The sequence below is a fragment of the Pongo abelii genome, chromosome 4 (assembly GCF_028885655.2).
Source record: "Pongo abelii isolate AG06213 chromosome 4, NHGRI_mPonAbe1-v2.0_pri, whole genome shotgun sequence".
NCBI classification, from domain to species: Eukaryota; Metazoa; Chordata; class Mammalia; order Primates; family Hominidae; genus Pongo; species Pongo abelii.
This window is the reverse complement of record NC_071989.2, coordinates 136,611,723-136,634,410: the sequence shown is the minus strand read 5'-3', so window position 1 is coordinate 136,634,410 and position 22,688 is coordinate 136,611,723. Positions and strand designations below refer to the sequence as shown.

At 36.7% G+C, this 22,688-nt stretch overlaps 1 protein-coding gene across 2 annotated transcripts in view; it reads left to right on the top strand.

Annotated features, from left to right (window-relative positions):
* Positions 1-22,688, top strand: part of FBN2 (fibrillin 2) — a 283,862-nt gene that overhangs the window by 245,797 nt on the left and 15,377 nt on the right. For both annotated transcript variants that reach the window (XM_024246978.3, XM_054555893.2), the window contains 11 exons: positions 482-607; positions 1,177-1,296; positions 2,305-2,427; positions 2,884-3,015; positions 9,442-9,567; positions 10,902-11,108; positions 11,738-11,863; positions 13,534-13,656; positions 15,004-15,120; positions 15,719-15,847; positions 17,548-17,667. In XM_024246978.3, coding sequence (XP_024102746.2) covers positions 482-607; positions 1,177-1,296; positions 2,305-2,427; positions 2,884-3,015; positions 9,442-9,567; positions 10,902-11,108; positions 11,738-11,863; positions 13,534-13,656; positions 15,004-15,120; positions 15,719-15,847; positions 17,548-17,667 — 1,449 coding nt within the window. The remainder of the gene's footprint in view (positions 1-481; positions 608-1,176; positions 1,297-2,304; positions 2,428-2,883; positions 3,016-9,441; positions 9,568-10,901; positions 11,109-11,737; positions 11,864-13,533; positions 13,657-15,003; positions 15,121-15,718; positions 15,848-17,547; positions 17,668-22,688) is intronic.

The following is a 22,688-nucleotide window of genomic DNA, read 5'->3' as shown; positions in this document are numbered from 1 at the left end:
CATTATATGTATATCATAAGACTATATTGTGATATATGAAATACATATTTCTCTGACAAAAGAAGTATTTACAAGTTTGTGTTGAATAGACATACACAGTATTGGCATATCTTTTTATTTTTATTTTATTTATTTATTTATTTTGAGGTGGAGTCTCACTCTGTTGCTCAGGCTGGAATGCAGTGGTGCGATCTGGCTCACTACAACCTCTACTTCCTGGGTTCAAGTGATTCTCCTGCCTCAGCCTCCCCAAGTAGCTGGGATTACAGGTGTGCGCCACCATGCCTGGCTAATTTTTTTTTTTGTATTTTTAGTAGAGATGGGGTTTCGCCATGTTGCCCAGGCTGGTCTCAAGCTCCTGACCTCAGGTGATCCACCCGCCTCGGCCTCCCAAAGTGCTGGGATTTACAAGCATGAGCCACCGCGCCTGGCCGGCGTATCTTTTTATATGAGGAAATTCACGGGCAGTTCTATATTTTAGATGTCAATGAGTGTCTTGAGAGCCCAGGCATTTGTTCAAATGGTCAGTGTATCAACACCGACGGATCTTTTCGCTGTGAATGTCCAATGGGCTACAACCTTGACTACACTGGAGTACGCTGTGTGGGTGAGTGTTGGCTCCAAATTACAGAATTTTGAAGTTCTATTTTACTTCTCATATTCAGTAAAAGGTCTCTCAGGCACCCTGGGTGATGGGGGGATTTACAAATCCAGGATAAATAGCTAGTAGTGGCACCTTCTTCACCTGTCTTACATTTTCCAGTCAGACCTGATTTATGTGAAGATGGAGAGAGTTACCAACCTCTGTCTTCAACCAAACATACAAAATCTTACGTGTCCTAGAGACTTACAATTGCCAAAATCTCTCATTGGATAAGAAATCCATTTTACTTTATGCCTTTCCATGCCTGCTCTTGAAGCAGAGGACCACATTCTTCTTCTGGATTTGTCGTCTTTAGGGCGAGTATTGCTGCCTGGGGGCCAGAGCATTGCACATTGATCCTTCAGACCCTCTGCACTGCATAGTGGCCAGCCAGCCAAGGCCCAAGGGATGCCAGGGTTACATGTGCCCTTCTCAGATCCTGGAAATGGGTGAGGGCCAAGCATGGGTCTTCCTGGGCATGCTGCTGTTAAACTAAAACATCTTTGTGGCACTTTCTTATTCTTCTTTTTCAGATACTGATGAGTGTTCAATTGGCAATCCGTGTGGAAATGGTACATGCACCAATGTTATTGGGAGTTTTGAATGCAATTGCAATGAAGGCTTTGAGCCAGGGCCCATGATGAATTGTGAAGGCAAGTGATATTTGTCTTAAATATTATTTCTTCTTGACATAGAAAGTGTTTTTTAATGTCTCAATATTTATTTATATTGTTTCTGATATTCTGCTGGTGAGCATATGGTGGGGTTTTTTGTTTTTTGGGTTTTTTGTTTGTTTGGTTGGTTTTTAGTTTTCCTTTAGTACAGTTAAAATAGCTGCTGTAAAGCCCTTGTCTGATCATTCCAGCATCTGGGTCATCTCAGGGTTGGCATCTCTTGATTGTCTATTCCCTTGAAATGGAGTCACAGTTTCCTGCCTTTTCAGTATATTGGTTAATGCTGAATTTATACTCTGGATATTGTGAATGATATGCTTCGAAATCAGTTATATTACTCTGAAGAATATTGATGTGTTTGTCTTAGCAGACAGTCAACTCTGGTAGGCACAATAGCAGACCCTCAGGCCTGAGAAGGGCGGTGGCTCATCTGTCAGTTCTTTAAACCTTACTCACTAGCATTCTTGATTTTGCCCCACACATGCATAGTACAGTCATGCCACTTGAGCTGACTAGATGGAAAACAAATAGTATTTCTCCTTCCCTAGCATTCTTTCCTGGGTTCCCTTTCTTTAGCAGACTTGATTGCCCTAAGATTCCCTCCCCTGCTTCCTCTGGATGGAATCTCAGAAAGTTTCTACTGGAGAGTTAGCTACCAGATGACAGCACTGCCAGGCCATGATCATCTGGAGGGTAATTTCAGAAAAATAGAAGCCAAATCAATGTGAAATTACTCCCTACTGGTTGTTTGCTGTGAGTTTCAGCTCACCACTAAAAACTTCAGGTAGTTTTTATATTCTTTCCGGAGTTTATAGCTGTTATTTTTGAAAGATGAGTTTGTCAGGTACTAAATTCTGCATACCAGATGTGTAAGTTCTACTATTCTATTGCTTTGTGTATGACCACCAAGTAAATGACATCAACATTTAGCTATACAAATAATTAGAACTCTAGGCTGAGCACATTCCTGTCCATTTCTTTGGTCAGATATCAACGAATGTGCCCAGAACCCACTGCTGTGTGCTTTCCGCTGCATGAACACTTTTGGGTCCTATGAATGCACGTGCCCAATTGGCTATGCCCTCAGGGAAGATCAAAAGATGTGCAAAGGTAAGGCCACAGACACGGGAGTAGTTCAAACTTTATTTGTCATGCTGGAGATACATTTTAATGATTTTATAGTTCTCAACTAATTTCTTCTAGAGCTTTACAGAAATATGTATGACAGCATTTTGCTAGTAGATTTCCATACCTAGATAACAAGACACATGATGGTATTTTTGTAAAATCAAGTTCGAGATAAGATGGGTTGAGAAGCCCACTATTGTCACACTCTTGGATTCTTATTAAAGCAAAGATTGCCCTTCCCTGAACTTCTTATCACTATGAGCAGTGCTGAAACTTACACATCTGGAATATAGCCAATAGCTGACAATGGCTGGGCTTCTCCTTTCTCTGTCCCACCATAAAATTACATGTTAAGTGTCAGAAGACCACACCTGTGACTTAAAAGTACTAAACTACAACTTGCTCCAGATAATTTTTTATTTTTATTTTTTGTTCTAGATCTGGACGAATGTGCTGAAGGGTTACACGACTGTGAATCTAGGGGCATGATATGTAAGAATCTAATTGGCACCTTCATGTGCATCTGCCCTCCTGGAATGGCCCGAAGGCCCGATGGAGAAGGCTGTGTAGGTAAGCGGTAAGGGAAGGTGTCTGCTTATGTAATGCCTCCACTCCCAGCCTAATTAATGGCACTACTCCCACATCATCTTAACTGCAAGCCAACTATTTTTCCAGCTGTGTTAAGGCAGTGATACAGCTAGCTTTCTTCCATCTCAGGGTCTCTGCTAATATAATAGGTTCTGGATTGTGGCATTTATGCCTGCTCAAGAATACATGCCCTTTTGATTTTTCATATTTTAAAGAAAATTGTAAATAAAACTATATGTGTTCTGTAGGTACATATGTAACCAAGTCAATATATAAAAAAAATTGAAAAAGATAAACCCTAATTCATAGAAGGAATGACTGCTAGGGATGACATTGAGATTAGAAGTAACTAGTCTGAGGTGATTTTAGCTGTATCTGTCAATTTTAATTTTTTTACAAAAGAGTGAGTTTCTGAACTATTCTGAATTACATGTGTCATATAAAAAATTATATATACAACAAATTATAATTGGATTTTTTAGTTTCTTTTCATTTGTTAGATATTTCATTCAAATACAGTACTTAATAAAGTTAAAAATAGACGTACATAGGAGGTGTAGTTATGCAGTGGTTCTTTCAAAAACACTATTCTTCCAAGATCTGTTATCCCGGAAGATTAACCTAAACTCCTAAGTCATATGTGTTCCTCCAAATCTAGCACAGGGCAAAATGCTAATAACCATGTATGGAAGAAAGGAAATCAGCATTCTTAATTATCCTGTCTTCTTACTGTACATGAAATTTCTTTTCATTCATTTCTCTTTTAATTTATTTGAATGAAAACAATGTATGTATGTGCTATGTTTAATCAGATTAGCTAAAATACTTAAAAATGTGTTTTAATTTTTATGCATGGAAATTTCTTATTTTTATAACTAGCTGAATTTTATATTATACTATCTTTATTACATTTAAAGATGTGTTGTCGGGAAAGAGGGAGTAAGCACTGTGATCAGATTAAGAACACAGGTTTCTGGTCATGGATCTGCCATAAATGGTCTGGATGACTTGCAAGTGATTCAGTTCTCTGTTCTTCAGTTCCTTCATCTGCATACAGTGAGAAACTTAGTCTGCATGATTGATAGGAGTGGTGGAGGTGGGTGTTGGGAAGGGTGTATCTGCTCTAGCTCTAAAATTCTATCATCCTCTGAACTTACTTTTTCAAAGAAAAGACCAAGGGCAGCATTCTACATTTGTATTCTTTTCGTTGTTAAACAGCACTACAAAAGATACAGGTTCTGAAACTTTTCTGATCTTCAAGCTTTTCATTATACCATGCTGATAGCTGAAATGTCTGCAAAATTTTTTTGATCATCACAAAACTCTTTGTAGAACACTTTCATGCAAACAGTGTGTTTTCACAACTAGAAATTCCAGTTTAAAAACAGTAAAAATATTATTACAAAGAAAAAGTATTTACAAAAGTCAGGATGAAAAATAAAGCCACAAAAACAATCAATAAAAATGCCAATGCATGAAATTAGAATCAAACAAACTTACCCAAAAAAGTCGACAGCAACAGAAGCTAAAAGTATTACAGTTAAGGGAATTAAAGTTATACAGGAAATCTAAAACCTCTTTAATGAAAACCATAAACCTAATCAGAGACGGAAACTTGACTATGCAATATATTATGCCTCAGTAATTATTTCTTAAGCAAATAAATGAATCAAGAAATCTGATAAGTAGAACATTTTTTTACCAAGATCATTAAATTTTCTTCTTTAGACTTTGGCAGACTGTCCCAATTTTTTAAAGTGTATCCAACAATCTTTGATTAGAAGATCAGGGACATAAGCAAATGAGAAAAGTATGGAGTGTTTTTGTAGAGACGCGTTTCTACACTGCAGTGTGAAGATAGGTAGATGCAAAAGAGAAAATACTGGGATGCTATTTAATTATCAACAAACTAGTCATCTAGACATGGAGACTGCTGGAGGGGAGGCAAGAAGAGGAGAAGCAGCAACTATCAGAGATTCTAAGGCTTTAAGAACTTAATCAGAGCCACACGACTCCCTAAATTACCTGAAACCCTGAGTGTAGTGCCTCAAGGGTAGAGAGCATGACAGATTTGGTGAGAGGATGTTCATACAACAAACATGAATTGAAACTACACATTAGGCCCACTTTAGCACCTGTGACCAGCTACAATATTTTTCAGCCAGTAGCTGAACTGGAAAAAATTGTTCAAAGATGAGTAATTACACAAGACCAGTGTAGCTGAAGCTTGTGCAGGAGAGTGGCATGAAGTGAGTCTAAAGGTAGGCAAATACCATGAAAAGGAATTTGGTTTTATGCTAAAAGTGTTATGGCAGAGTGACTCGGAGTATGGGCCCTGGGGATGGACTATGAATGTTAGCAATCTAGGTTCATATGTGCTAGCTCTGTGACCCTGGGCAAGTTGGCTTAAATATGTGCCTCAGATTCCTCATGTAAAAACAAATAGGAATTTTGAGCACACTTTCACAGGATTATTGGGAGGGTTAAATTAAAAAATTCACATGAAACCCTTAGTACAGTGCTTGGCATAGAGTAAAATTTCAATTAAGTATTAGTTGTTGTTATTTTCTATTTTACACATTTTTAAAGATATCTGGCTGCCTTATAGGTAATGGATTTGAAGGAGTTGGTAGCAGAAACAAGGGTTTCATTTAGGTGACTGTCTTAAACATCCAGATGAGAGAAAAAGGAGGCGCAGATTAGGGCCACCGTAGTGTGGAAAAGGAGTGGACAGATTCAGAAAATGTATTGGAAATAATCAACAGATTGGATTTCTGATGGATTGATTGAATATTTATAAAAGATAAGTCCCAGGATTTTTGCTTGAGTAACTAAAGTAAATTAGTTTACTATAATAATTTACTTGATGCTACTATTAACTGATATGGAAAAGATTGGAAGAAACAGGTTTGGTTGGGGACACAGAAGAATAAAAGTTCTGTTTTGGTCATGCTCAGTGTCAGATATGTACTAGCTTTCCAAGTGGGAATATCAAGTCAGCAGACATATTTATGAGCCATAGATATAAATTGCTAGCAAATCGGTAGTGTTTGAAAAATTATGGGATTGACTGAGAACACCAAGAGAGAGATCCTGGAGAGTAGAAGGAGCGGGGCTCCTTCCCAGAAGACTGGGCTCTGGTTGTTCCAGTATTTAGAGGGACTAAAAATATTAGGAGACTAAGAAAGAGTAGCCAGCAAGATAGGAAGTTCTCCATGTCCGTGTGATGTCCTGAGAACTGAAGTGGCCACTTTTGTATGATGCTACTAAGATGTAGAGTAACATAGAGTTGTAATTGGATTTGGTGACTTCTTCAGGAAGTTTCCGTGGAGCACACACATTAAGGAAACAATCAGTGATGAGGAAGCGGAATTTATCGCCATGGATCATTCTTCCAGAAATTTTGTTTTGAAAGGGAATCAATACATGTGGCAGTACCCAGAGGGGTAGTAGGTGAATAAGAAAGTTTTTTGTATTGTTTTAAGATGAAAGTTACTAGAGAATTTATGCTGAGGGAATGATTCCTTGAAAAGGGAGTATTGTAAAATCTGGGAAGGCAATCTAGAGTACCAGTGCAAGAGCTGGCCTTGGAGAAAAAACAAATATAGTTTAGCTGTTGGAAGAGGACAGAAGGTTGAAAGTGAGGGCACAGCCCGGTGGTTCATAGGGGAGAGATGTCTGATGTGTCTGAGTGTGTAATATCATTTTAGAAAATGGAAGTGTGAAGAACTAAGAAGTATAGTAGGATTGTTGACGGAGGATCACATACCCATTTGAGATTTGAGTCTTGAGTCTTGAGTCTCATCGAAATGAAGCCTGTTTTCCTCTAGGCTGTCATGCTGCACTGGATTGGACATAGAGTAGGTAGAAGTAGGGGAGCATCGGACAAGAGTGATGGGCAATGGAAAGGTCGATAATTGACAATCCTGGTGCAGCCCACAAATTGTCAAAGTGTAGAAAGTACAATGCTGGAAATCAACATTATTTAGGTAGAGCAACATCACTCCAAGATACACCCTATTAAAGTTACAAATTTCAACAGAAAAAAGAATCAGGCAACTTTTTTTCAACCTCTTCTCAATAATTCTTAATGCCAATGTCAATAAAGCAAAATTAATCTAAGAATTTGAAGCACAGATTATGTGCTACAGCAAAAGCTGTATTATACATAATCAAACTTGGAAGAACTCAGGCAGTATATCCTGAGTTCTTCCAAGAACTCTTTTAGTTCAAAAGCCCTTTTTGAAAAAAAAAAATTCAGACAAATCAAATACAGTTCAAAATCAGGGTGAATGACATTAAGGATAGGATTAGACCAAGGCAACAGACCTTGCACCCTCAGATTCTAGAAATAATAAACTAAAAAAACTTTTTAATTCATAACTCGTTACTTTTGTATATACCTTTAAATTTCTGAAGTAAGTGTTTTTTTTTTTAAAGAGGAAAAAAATAATCACAGGAGGCACAATCATGGTGAATTTCAAAACACTAAGAAGAAAGTGAAAATCGTTAAAACTTCCAGAGAGAAAAACCAGATTTCTTACAAATGAACAGTAATACTGGGTTAAAAAATAATAATAAAGGAGCTATATTTTGAAAGCATTCTAAGGGAAAATAATTTTGAACTAAAATTCTATACTCAATCAAGTATGAAAACGAAAGAAGACATGGTCGGAAATCTGTTTTAGAATACTTATACCCCTCTTAAATAATTACCGGCTGGGCACGGTGGCTCACACCTGTAATCCCAGCACTTTGGGAGGCCGAGGCAGGTGGATCACGAGGTCAGGAGATCGAGACCATCCTGGCTAACATGGTGAAACCCCGTCTCTACTAAAAATAAAAATAAAAAAATTAGCTGGGTGTGGTGGCGGGCGTCTGTAGTCCCAGCTACTCAGGAGGCTGAGGCAGGAGAATGGCATGAACCCAGGAGGCGGAGCTTGCAGTGAGCCAAGATTGCACCACTGCACTCCTGCCTGGGTGACAGAGCAAGACTCCCTCTCAAATAAATAAATAAATAAATAAATAAATAAATAAATAATCACCGAACTACATACACTAATTTTTTAAAATTAATTCAAGAGGAAGAAATAATATAAGTGGAACAATGGTGAGCCAAGAAACCAGTAAGCCTCATTAATTTAAACAGATGCTGATGGCACACTAAAAATCTAACAAACCAAAACTTCTAGATAACATCAACATGGCAGGTGGTTCAGGGAGAGAGCAGAGATAAGTAAGTTTATGCAAAGGTGCTTACTATGGCCCAGAGCTTTCAAAACAGATACTTCCTGGCATTGATAGAAAATTATTCATTAAGAATGTGTGTTGAAGTTGTTCAGTGGTTTCCACTGTAAGAATAGAAAGAAGACTGTAACTTCCAAATATGAGTTCAGAGGGAAAAGGAGGGCATAGGAAGAGGGCAATCACACAGTAAATATAAAACAATATAAAATGTCAGGTAAGACTCTAAACATATCAGTAATCATGACAGATATAAGTGGTTTAAACTGCTGGTTAAAAGATAAATGTGTTTTTAAGAATTCTGCTAGGTTCTCTTTAATAGGATTGTAGTACCAAAATTGAAATCTGAGATAGGTTGAAAATAAAAATATTCAAGGCAAATACTAATAAAAGCAAAGTGCATGCAAGTATAAATGTCAGTAAATTTTTAAAAATTTTAAGTATAAAGATGAAAGGAGCCATTTATCATCAAAAAGATGTAATTGTCATGCACTCTCTTATGCTCCTAACAACACAGCTTTGAAAAAAACCTCAAACAAAATTTACAAAATATCAAAAAAGCACAAAAAGTAAGGATATAGAGAATTTTAATGAAAACAATTTTGTGGAAGTAGGTTTATTTATCACCAACCAAAAGAGCAGTATTACTTAAATTTCCTCTCCCATTAACTACCCTCACAGACCATAGCTGTTCCTGTGATTTTACTCAAAACCAATTTAGGAGCTTGTCCTTTATTCCTGGCCTGTGTGGCTTTTACTGTACTCATCACCCACACCCAACACCCACCATCCCTCTCCCCACACCTTTCTCTAACATCACAGAAACTGACATTCTTTTCCCCAGAGCTCCCATCCTTGCCTGGTGTGTCAGGGCAATTCTATTCCTTTTGGAGGCCAATTTCCAATTCTGTATATTAACACTATCCCTTCTCTGCAGAGGATAAAGAAAAGAAAGAAGAAGAAAACATTATCTTAAGAAAGAACCCACCGAGAAGGATGAAGTAAAGCTAAAAATAAATTAATATTCACACATGACCATTTTTAATCTCATCATAATAGTATTTTGGCAAAGAAGTGTTAAATAAGATATAACCCATTAGAAGATAGCTTGTAAATTATAATTTTACAGTTTTCTCATTATTCATATTGTTTGTTTTTCTAAAGATGAAAATGAATGCAGGACCAAGCCAGGAATCTGTGAAAATGGACGTTGTGTTAACATTATTGGAAGCTATAGGTGCGAGTGTAATGAAGGATTCCAGTCAAGTTCTTCAGGCACTGAATGCCTTGGTAAGTTGACATCCAAATATATTATACTTGGTAGATAAAACATCTGTTCATGATGTCATCACAGAAGAGCTCCACATATATATTCTTGTCTGCTAAACAAATCCCCCAATCTCAATAATCCACATGCTTCTTCTTAAAGATGCACATCTATTAAAATGATATATTTGTACGTGTGTGTTATATGCACATCTATGTGTAATGTAAATAACAATCTTAAATAGTCTTTCCAAAATTAAGATTAATTAAGTTCTTTGGAAAATTTGGCTTTAGTAAAACTTACATCAGAGGATGATTTAATTCCAAAAGAAAATATTTGCAATATGAGGTAAGCTCTGCCACAATTAATGCAAAATAAATGCCATATTTCAAAAATGCAGGGAAGGTTACTTTTTATATTGTGGTACAGAAAAAAAATGTTTTACAAAACCTTTTTATGGGAAATATAAATCTCAGACATTATATTTTATTTTAATGCTAAAATGCATACATTATAAATCATTGTAGTTAATTATGGCAGCTGCAAAAAGTGTGCTGTAGTAAAATTCAAGTTAAACAAAGAAATAAGAGCAGTAAGCTGTTTGACTCATTGCTTGATTTAACATAAAAAGAGTATTTCAACTATATCACTTTTTTTCTGAATGACGTCATATGCTTCAAATTCCAAGAAATTTTTGATCGGAAAAACATTTTTTGTTTATTGTTATCTCCAATCTATACCTTTACTAACGTCAGTCTTTTAGGAAATAGGAAAAGTAACCTGCATATAAAGTGTAATTTTCTGTTCATTTTATTAACAGTTTTGCTAGGATTGTTTATAAAACTATATTAAAGATTTAATTGGCTTTTATAGCTGAAAAAAATCATTTTATTTATATTTTTAAAAAATCTACTCAGTCCAAGTGTTTGAACAGTCTTTCAGATGTAGAAAATATGAGATATCAGATTGAATGAGTACCAAGCTCATAAAATATAGTCTAGAGTTTGCTTTCCAGAAACTAATCCTGGCACTCATTTGTTTAAAGGAAAATAATTTAATTAGATTTTCCTTTCACTTGTATTCTACAGAAATGGTAGTTCACTATCATTTAGTTGGCAATGGATTGGAGGAAAAAATCTATTTCTAAAGTATAGTATCACTTTTTGTCAAATTTAATAAACTGTAGTCTGTAGTGAAAGAATATGCTATGAAATTAACTGCCAGCAAAACTTTGTAATCATTAAGCTATCTTAATTATTCCTAAGGAGTAAATTCTTGACTGCCCTGCTTAATTTGAAAGCCAGGATAATGAAATGTCAGTTCTGCATCCTTAACTCTTTCTACTTTGCCATTTCAGACAATCGACAGGGTCTCTGCTTTGCAGAGGTACTGCAGACAATATGTCAAATGGCATCCAGCAGTCGCAATCTCGTCACTAAGTCAGAATGCTGCTGTGATGGTGGGCGAGGCTGGGGCCACCAGTGCGAGCTTTGCCCACTTCCTGGAACTGCCCAGTACAAAAAGATATGTCCTCATGGCCCAGGATATACAACTGATGGAAGAGGTAAGGAGTTGAGGAAATTTATTCATATAATCAACACATTAAATTTTATGAATTCAGATAAGTGTGAAGGAAAAGTGAAAAATTGATACAATCAAAAGAGTAGCTAAAATGTTTATACCTTGATATTTATATTTGATGTGTGTTTTCATATGTATGTATATAGAAAGAATAATCTTTGCTAATGCTTTAGAGATTTTAAGAGTTAATCTTCATATCAGACCTGAGGGGTAGAATGTATTATTCCCATTTTACCAGATGAGGAAAATGAAGCACAAAGCTAAGGTAACAATAAGTAATTTTCCCAAGATCACACACTTTTTAAGGGATGGAATTTGAGGGGGTAGCTTTCTAGATTCCCCCCAAAATCATTCATGCTTAGACTGCAAAATGGGTAGTCTTAAACAGGGCTTTCACCAGAGTCTCCCTTTATCTCCTCCCATCACTTGAGATTATTTTTCCGTCACATCCATGTTGCTGTTCACCTGAATGATGAACAGGTGCTCCAGTGCTATAAGGAATGTTTGCAGTTAGTTATCTCATCTCCATTTCTTCATTTCTTTTTGATTCTAACCAGTTTTACCCTTGCATATATGTTAACTCCTGATTGATTTTGTTGTTTTGGTCCACAGATATTGATGAATGTAAGGTAATGCCAAACCTCTGCACCAATGGTCAGTGCGTCAATACCATGGGCTCATTCCGATGCTTCTGCAAGGTTGGCTACACCACAGACATCAGTGGAACCTCTTGTATAGGTAACGATGGGCACCTCTATATCCAGGGGTTTGGGGGCTAATCAACTACTGTTTCCTGCAAGTCACTCATTATCTCATTATCAGTAGAGTGTCTTTATTATGGAGCTTTGGAATATATATTTTATTAAAATGATGCCATCCTCTCAATAATGCGCTTCTTAATCACACAGCACTTGGCCTTTGTCCAATAATGTGGGATGTAGAATTGTTCACTTCATCAAAAAAAAAGTCTATTCAATCAGGGAAACAAGAATTACAAATACATACTTTCAACATTTTATATTTTAATTTAACATAAAATAAATGCACATTTGTTTGTCACTCTGACTGAAGGAAAAGGGCTTTTTCTTATGAATATGTGTGTTTGTGTATATTAAGAGAATGTTTTGCATGTTTCTCTTTGCTATTTTTTTGCATAAAGTATACCAAGTAAGCATTATCTAAATAAAATTTCCAGCTGCGGAGCAGTCTCAGTACAGAATCCTTCTACCATTTTACAATTTATTTTTCTTATACGGTTTTTTATTGTCTCACTCACACCAATATATGACAGTCATGGGGCAGAAAGGACTTAGACTTTTGTTGGGTCTTTCCAAAGTATTCAACTTCATTTTTATTAAAGGAAAAAATTTTTTTCTCCTTTATATTTCATTAGCTTACTTGATATTCTATCAAATTACCTATGTCAATAATAAGCACACCTGGCATTAAAAGGTTAAGAAAACCCAACTGACTTCTTTGAAACAGAAGAGCATGAGTAATGGAGAATAGGCCATTAATCATGAGCATTCAGCATTCTGTGGGCATCAACGCCGTATGTTATATGGAGGAAATGGAGATTGTCTGCCATCACTCAGAGTCTGAGTAGGAAAGAGATGGCATATTTCAAGGAGGACAATTCAAGGAGGGTCTAACAAAAAGACTGTCTCTACACGTGTGAGCAGCGTGCACAAAAGCCAGGAGGCATAGTGCTGTGTGCTGGGGCTGTATTACCCCTGGGCCAAAAGAAAAGAGTCAGAGGTTATTGGAACCTGGAAAAAGAAAGTTGTGCTCAGAGGACTGCCTTGAGAGGACCTCTGACAGCTGATCCAGTGACTCAGCCAGCCTGAGCCTATCTTGCAGGGAGGGAGTTGAGGAAATAAGGGCCAGACAGAAGACAGAGGGCAAGGGAGAGCCTCCGGATGGAGTCTGTAGAGCTCCAACTCCTGGGCCTGAGAGCAGGGTGGACCAGGGTGAGGACTGAATCTGAAGGGGAAAGTGGAAGGTTTCCAGCACCATCTGTGATCCCACAAGATGCTTAAGGGAGCCTCAGTAAAGAGAGTTTAAGAGAACATGTGCCACATCCATGTGTCAAAAATAGAGAAACTCTTATTAAGTTTATGATTCTCAGGTTGTAAACCAAAGTATATTAATCTAAAGAATTTAGTAATTTTGGACCCAGACAGTTGTCTAGACATCATAATATTTACCCAAGATCCATAGATTGATTTACAAAGTAAACCCGCATGATACTTTAGAGAAAATCCTTCTGTGCATCATTTCTCTCTGGCTATATTCCACTTTAAGTTGAACAGGAAAAACAAAAAGAATGAAGTGAGAATATGGAAGGAGGAAAGAGTCTGGTTGTTTCTTTTAACCAGTAATTTCATCTTCACATCACTTTTACTTAGACCTTGATGAATGCTCCCAGTCCCCGAAACCATGCAACTTCATCTGCAAGAACACTGAGGGGAGTTATCAGTGTTCATGTCCAAGGGGGTATGTCCTGCAAGAGGATGGAAAGACATGCAAAGGTGAGTGAAGAGTCTCTGACAATCGTGACCCTAGTCTGTATCTTTTCTTTCAAATTTAAATATTAGATTATCAGGAATTATGCCATGTGCATCACCTTCATTAAAAGGTCCCATCCTAGTGGCCATGTTATTGCTCATAGAAAAACTCTACCAATAGGCTCATTGCAGGAAGCAGAGAGGATTAAAACCCAAGTTAAAACAGTTCACTTCTTATAGAAAACTACATAAATTTTAAAAAATAAAGTAAAACAAAAATTTTGATGTGGGAAGAGATCAAAACAAATCACTGAAATAAGATATTTGTTGTTGTTGCTTATCTAAACTTATTTCTGTAAGCTACCTTTATTACAGGTTTACTGTGGAAAAGTGAAAATGGATAGGTAAATTTAAATTTTTTGCTTAGGTAGTATCAAAAGTAATTATTTATCAAGCTAAATTAGATCATTAAAATAGCTTCAATACTATACTCATATATTTGATTTTATAGTAAGCCTCATCAGAATGAAATTAATGGACTGAGCAAATTTTTAAAATGTAGATTATTCTCAGTAAAATGAGGCTTTATTTCCAAGGCATATCAAAAAAAATAATAATAATAGCAAGCACTGCTTAGACCTGTTTAGTGAACTGATATGGATTCGTGTTGTACATTGTTTATGAGTATGACTAAAGATTCCGTATCAAAAAAAAATGAGTATGACTAAAGCATTTTTTAAGCTGTGAAATAATGAATTAGTCTTGCCTACATCTTATGTGGTACATTTATTTTAAATATAGTTTCCAAATTAAGTTTTAGTATAGCCAAAATCAAATTTTGAGTTTTTTATTAGTAGAGTCCAAATATCAATACCATTTGTGACTAGAATTACAGATGCTGTATTTTGCTTCCTCTAATATTAATGCCTGTGTTTTCATCTGAACGTGGAGACTCTTAGTGTTTGTGTTAGGACCTTCATCAGTTTCTAGATTCTGTTTCATTTTTATTTAATCCTTCCTTTAATAGGAATAAGTAATCAGCCATGTACTGTACTGCATTCAATGCAGGAATTGTAACCTTTGGATAGTAGCTTTGAGAACAGTTCATGGAAACTGCTATGATTCTGTCATTCAGTTTCTTCTGTTATATATTGCCTTAATTGTCCTATCATCCTAGCCCGTAATATTTATTCTGCTTAAATATGTAAAAAGAAACTGTTTGCCATATGCCTATGGAAATCTACGAAGCTTCCAGCAAAAATCTAGACAAAATGCTTCTAATGGAGCATGTGCATCTTCTGTGGCTTCACAAGAAAGGAAACATAGCCAGATAATCTACTGTGATTTTCATTAGCTTCTCTCTAATTTCAGACCTTGATGAATGTCAAACAAAACAGCATAACTGCCAGTTCCTCTGTGTCAACACCCTGGGGGGGTTTACCTGTAAATGTCCACCTGGTTTCACACAGCATCACACTGCTTGTATCGGTAAGACAAAGTTACAAATGGGAAATTTTACAAACTTCTAGTAGATGCATAAAAATTGTATTTAAAATTATAAACAGAAGAATGTTCTGGTACTTATATTCATAACCAATACCCCATAATTTGTGGTCTAAAGAAGCTGCTAATAATATAGGTATTTTCAAGACCAATATCCAAAGGGGAAAAAAAGGCCTTTTTAGTCCAAGCACATGCACAGTAGCCATATTTCAAGCAGTGCCTTTATATCACATTCTCAATATAACCATGGTGTTCAGACAAAGTACGATTAAAGGCTCACTGTAATTTAGAACATGTTAACAAACACATTGAGCTTTTATTTTAGAAGACACATGTTAAGGAACTTTCAGTCAGTGTGCCTTCAATCACCCCAAGATATGCTGTAATCTCAAACCTCTTAAAATACAGTTTTTCTTACCACTTTTGTCTTTAATATGACAGTGAATTTTGGTATGAATTTTCCCAAAATGCCATTTTCACATCATGAAACTTAGGTTTTCATACATTGCTTTTTATTTCCCATGAAACTTAAGACATGTTATGATTGGAAAGTTTGACGCTCTGCTTCTTGATGCTTTGCCAGACAACAACGAATGTGGGTCTCAGCCTTCGCTTTGTGGAGCAAAGGGAATCTGTCAAAACACTCCAGGCAGTTTCAGCTGCGAATGCCAAAGAGGGTTCTCTCTTGATGCCACCGGACTGAACTGTGAAGGTTAGTTGATTTGCTCAAAAATTCTTAATCTAGTAACAGTAAACCATATATATTTTTTCACTTCCAAGACAAATTGGTATAATCTGAAAAAAAGAAAAAAAAGTATTGAACAAAATAGGACCCAGCAACTTATTCCTGGTCATAAATTTCTATGTATCACTCTGGGGACAGAGGGAAACTTAAATGCAGTGAAACAAAAATTCTGTGATTACGAATTGACTTTTAAAGTAACTGTTGACTAATCATGGATCTGAGAAAGAATTGAGTTGAAAAAGAATTCTGTGCCTAATATGATTTGCGATAGTTTACAAGCATACCAGAAAAAAATAATTGACCTTTTGTTCCATGATTCTTAAATGTATAAGAATTAAATATAAAAAGAATCTGTCATCAGAGAGAATTGAACAAATGTACTGAACATGCTAAGGTGAAATGATGGCTGTTTTTTACAAGTCAAGCTCCCGCTTCACTCCTTCACTTTCCTTCAATGGATCTTGGTCTCCTCTGCAATAACTATTTCCTGTAAAATCCAAGGGAACATTTAAGTGGGAACAAAATAAGAACATGCTTGCAGTTAAGAAAATTTCATCTAGTTCTTCACTATTTATATTGCAAGTGGCAGTGTATGACAAGAAAAATGTATTAGGATTAGTGTCTTATAAACACCCATGCCAGAGATTATGAGACTATATTTATTTCCCTTACATTCTTATATCGTATTGCAATTTATAGTTTTCTTGATTTTAATCACCCTTTTAACATTAACTGTTCTTAGAAATATATGATTTGGATTTCTAGGAATATATGTAAAGTATTTAATTTGCTCTCTGTAAGGCTTGTGGGGGTTTTATACATATCTCATTTTCAGCAAAGAAAAATTCAATTTTTAAAATGTCAATTTTAATATTTTATCTTTCAAATCATTGAGACATTGAAAGTATTCTGAACCTACAGCTGTTTGCCACATGCGAGTTCAGCTCGTGACCATCCTCCTAAGATACCATTTATTAATTATCCATGTAAATTTGTTACACCCCTCAGACATGCCAATTTTATTTTACTCTTTATGGATAGATTTCAAATATTCGCTTGTCATTCCAAAAAAGCATACATAAATAAAGAAATTATTCCACATGTATAATAATACCACATCTTGTCTAAAAATAACATATTTAAATACTTAAGAGGGATTTGCATCTAATTAATCTTGAATGGTAATAAAAATTTTTACGTGCAATGTAATTGTACTTTTTAGGTATCTCTGTAATGCTTCTATCCTCCCAAAAATGAGGATTATATCTCAGTCACTTTCAGACTTACTGGAATATGCAATGCAAATATTTTTGTATATATATATATGATTTACCAAATAAATCATACCATATGCAGTTAATTAGTTCAAAATGTACAACATTTGTGGTTGCTATGGTTGACTTGCTGAAATTGAGATGTTATTTAGAGCACTGACGTGCCATGGGCTGGTGGAGAGCAGAAGAATGAGGTGGTCTCTTATCTCAGAACTGTTCCCTGCACCACCACTGACTAATAACCATGTGACCTGGAAAAATGACAGCCTCTCTATGTGTCATGTCTTGTTTGTTTGTTCCCATGATAACAGTTACCCCAGGTTTCGTTTGGAGTGCATTTAAAAATAGTAGAAGAAAGGTGACATAAAGGTTTTGCCGGGCTTGTTTTTGCAGATGTTGATGAATGTGATGGGAACCACAGGTGCCAACACGGCTGCCAGAACATCCTGGGTGGCTACAGATGTGGCTGCCCCCAAGGCTACATCCAGCACTACCAGTGGAATCAGTGTGTCGGTGAGTGCTCTTTTCTTCCATCGCACTTGCTTTTCTCACCTGAAAGTGTCTCTGAATAAGATGAACAAATTGTGAGGGTTGAGGTTTCAGTACAGCCTTTGAATTTTAGACTTTAAAACCAGTCCTTAAGACTGATGCATGGGGACTCATTCTGCTAGTGTGTACGTTTGAAAATATCTATTAAAAAAAAAGTTTGTTTTTAAGTACCAGAAAGTTAACTTAACTAAAGGTTTCTTCATTTTAAATATCTGCTAAGTAATTTTAAGTTTCTGAAGATGATGTCAACAATCATCATCTTTGTTTGTGAAGGTCAGCCACTTTTTTGTCTGTAGTTTAATATATTTAGATTTCCCATCCATTCCCCTCATACGAATCTAAAGGAATTCACATCAACTTAATGAGGACAGTCCATGTGTGCTCTCCTGTCACATAGATTTAATAAAGGATGGGAAGTGTTTTAAGGTCGAAAAAGTACCTACTTACAGCAAATGCTTTTGGCAACTCTAGACAGAAGTGTTTGTAAAATAAAATACGTGGCTCTCAGCTCTGTTCCTTGCATTGATAATAGTCACTGAAATTCTCCCTTTAAGGAGAGATTGATCAAAGAGAACATTATTCTCTAGTTGGATAGCCAGCTGACTTACTTAGCATATGCCTGATTTCTTGGCTCCTTTTGAATGCACTTCACAGACACTCCAACCAACAAATTTTGACGCTAGGTGCTGGCATAACTGAGCAGAAAGGGGCACTGTGGTCCTGCAGAGAAATATCAGGATGCTTCCTGTTTCTGTGTAGTAATTCAAATTACTTCACAGGTTATTCACATATTGAATTATTGTGATCCACTAAATAAATTAGTCTGATTTTATCCTTTGTGGTCTTCTCAAAAGAAATTTCTAATGACAGCTAAGTGAATTAAGAACAAAAAGTCAAGATAAATTTCAATGAAAGGAAAATCATGCCAGGTCAAAGACAGATGCTTTACCACACCACGAATATACACTCATAGGAGGAAATGCAGAAACCAATAAGTGATCAAAAGTTAAAGACAAGACAGTTTCAAAAAATTATTTAAATTACCAATTAGGCAGTCATTCAAAATAACTTTATAAATTTAATTCACTTTTTTTTGTCTTCATAGAAAAAAAATGTTGTAGAACTCCTTATGCCCAGATTTATTGATTCATAAACAAAGGCAAAGCGTATGGCACACTTTAGAATATCAGAAACAGTATTTTTTACATAGCTATTAAAATAATGTAAAACATTCTGTAGGTTGCCTATTCACTCTGATGATAGTTTCTTTTGCTGTGCAGAAGTTCTTTAGTTTAATTAGATCCCATTTGTCAATTTTGGCTTTTGTTGCAATTTCTTTTGACGTTTTCGTCATGAAGTCTTTGCCCATGCCTGTGTCCTGAATGATGATATTGCCGAGGTTTTCTTCTGGGATTTTTTTTTTTTTTTTTAGGACGGAATCTCGCCCTGTTGCCCAGGCTGAAGTGCAGTGGCATGATCTTGGCTCACTACAACCTCCGCCTCCGGGGGTTCAAGTGATTTTCCTGCCTCAGCCTCCTGAGTAGCTGGGATTACAGGAGTCTGCCACCATGCCCGGCTCATTTTTTGTATTTTTAGTAGAGACGGGGTTTCACCATGTTGGCTAAGGCTGGTCTTGAACTCCTGACCTCAGGTGATCCACCCACCTCAGCCTCCCAAAGCGCTGGGATTACAAGCATGAGCCACCATGCCCAGCCTCTTCTAGGGTTTTTTATGGTTTGGGGTTTTAAGTCTTTAAGCCATATTGAGTTAATTTTTGTGTAAGGTGTAAGGAAGGGGTCCAGTTTTAGTTTTCTGCACATAGTTAGCCAGCTTTCCCAGCACCATTTACTGAATAGGAGATCCTTTCCCCATTGCGTGTTTTTGTCAGGTTTGTCAAAGATCAGATGGTTGTAGATGTGTGGTTTTATTTCTGAGGTCTCTGTTCTGTGCCATTGGTCTATATGTCTGCTCTGGTACCAGTACCATGCTCTTTTGGTTACTGTAGCCTTGTTGTATACTTTGAAGACAGGTAGCATGAGGCCTCCAGCTTTGTTGCTTTTGCTTAGGATTATCTTGGCTATACACACTCTTCTTTGGTTCCATATGAAATTTGTGGTAGTTTGATGGGAGTATCATTAAATCTATAAATTACTTTGGGCAGTATGGCCATTTTCACAATATTGATTCTTTCTATCCATGAGGATGGAATGTATTTCCATTCGTTTGTGTCCTCTCTTATTTCCTTGGGCAGTGGTTTGTAGTTCTCCTTGAAGAGATTCTTCATATCTCTTGTTTGCTGTATTCTTACGTATTTTATTCTCTTGGTAGCACTGGTGAATGGGAGTTCATTCATGATTTGACTCTCTACTTGTCTATTGTTGGTGTATAGGAATGCTTGTGATTCTTGCACATTGATTTTGTATCCTGAGGCTTTGCTGAAGTTGCTTATCAGCTTGAGTTTTGGGGCTGAGACAATGGGTTGTTGGGTTTTTTTTTTTTTTTTTGAAATGGAGTCTCACTCTGTCGCCTAGGCTAGAGTGCAGTGGCACGATCTCAGCTCGCTGCAACTTCCACCTCCACCCTAGTAGCTAGGATTACAGGCGCCTGCCACCACACCTGGTTAATTATTATTAGTTAATTATTATTAGTAGTAGTAGTAGTAGTATTGTATTTTTAGTAGAGACGGGGTTTCACCATGTTGACCAGGCTGGTTTCAAACTCCTGGCCTCAAGTGATCCACCCACCTTGGCCTCCCAAAGTGCTGGGATTACAGGCATGAGCCACTGCGCCTGGTCAGACGATGGGGTTTTCTAAATATAGAATCATGACATCTGCAAACAGATACAATTTGACATCCTCTCTTCCTATTTGAATACCCTTTATTTCTTTCTCTTGCCTGATTGCCCTGGCCAGAATTTCCAATACTATGTTGAATAGGAGTGATGAGAGAAGGCATTCTTATCTTATACCAGTTTTCAAAGGGAATGCTTCCAGCTTCTGCCCATTCAATATGATATTGACTGCGGGTTTGTCAGAAATAGCTCTTAATATTTTGAGATACATTCCATCAATACCTAGTTTATTAAGTTTTTAACATGAAGGAATGTTGAGTTTTATCAAAGGCTTTTTCTGCATCTATTGAGATAATCATGTGGTTTTTGTCTTTGGTTCTGTTTATTTGATGGCTTGTGTTTATTGATTTGCATATGTTGAACCAGCCTTGCAACAAAGGGATGAAGCCGACTTTATCATGGTGGATAAGTTTTTTGATGTGCTGCTGGATTCAGTTTGCCACTATTTTATTGAGGATTTTCGCATCGATATTCATCAGGGATATTGGCCTGAAATTTCCTTTATTTGTTGTGTCTCTTCCAGGTTTTGGTATCAGGATGATGCTGCCTTCATAAAATGAGTCAGGGAGTAGTCCCTACTTTTCAATTGTTTGGAATAGTTTCAGAAGGAATGGTACCAGCTCCTCTTTGTACCTCTGGTAGAATTCGGCTGAGAATCCGTCTGGTTCTGGGCTATTTTTTGGTTGGTAGGCTATTAATTACTGCCTCAAATTTAGAACTTGTTATTGGTCTATTCAGGGATTTGACTTCTTCCTGGTTTAGTCTTGGGGGGGGTGTATGTGTCCAGGAATTTATCCATTTCTTCTAGATTTCCTAGTTTATTTGCATAGAGATGTTTATAGTATTCTCTGATGGTAGTTTGTATTTCTGTGTGGTCAATGGTGATATCCCCTTTATCATTTTTTTATTGCATCTATTTGATTCTTCTCTGTTCTTTATTAGTCTAGCTAGTGGTGTATTTTGTTATTTTTTTCAAAAAGCCAGCTCCTGGATTCACTGATTTTTTGGAGGGTTTTTCATGTCTCTATCTCTTTCAATTCTGCTCTGATCTTAGTTATTTCTTGTCTTCTGTTAGCTTTTGAATTAGCTTGCTCTTGCTTCTCTAGCTCTTTTAATTGTGATGTTAGGGTGTCGACTTGAGATCTTTCTAGCTTTCTGATGTGGGCATTTAGTGCTATAAATTTCCCCTAAACACTGCTTTAGCTGTGTCTCAGAGATTCTGGTACATTGTCTGTTTGTTCTCATTGGTTTCAAAGAACTAAAGAGCTTCTGCACAGCAAAAAGAAACTATCATCAGAGTGAACAAGCAACCTACAGAATGGAAGAAAATGTTTGCAATATACCCATCTGACACAGGTGTAATATCCAGAATCTGCAAGGAACTTAAACAAGTTTGTGAGAAAAATACAAACAACCCCATCAAAAAGTGGGAAAAGGATATGAACAGACACCTCTCAGAAAAAGACATTTATGTGGCCAAAAAACATATGAAAAAAAGCTCACATCACTGATTATTAGAGAAATGCAAATCAAAACCACAATGAGATACCATCTCATGCCAGTTAGAATGGCAGTTATTAAAAAGTGAAGAAACAATAGATGCTGGTGAGACTGTAGAGAAATAGAAAAACTTTTATACTGTTGGCGGGAATGTAAATTAGTTCAACCATTGTTGAAGACATTGTGGTGATTCCGCAAGGATCTAGAACCAGAAATACCATTTGACCCAGCAATCCCATTACTGGATATATACCCACAGGAATATAAATCATTCTACTATAAAGACACATGCACACATGTTTATTGCAGCACTGTTTACAATAGCAAAGTCTTGGAACCAACCCAAATGCCCGTGATAGACTGGATAAAGAGAATGTGGTACATATACAGCATGGAATACTATGCAGCCATAAAAAGGAATGAGAGCATGTCCTTTGCAGGGACATGGATGAAGCTGGAAGCCATCATCCTCAGCAAACTAACACAGGAACAGAAAACCAAACACCACATGTTCTCATCATAAGTGGGAGTTGAACAACGAGAACACATAGACGCAGGGAAAGGAACGGAATAAACACATGCTGGGGCCTGTTGGGGGGTGGGGGGTGAGGGGAGGGAACCTAGAGGATGAGT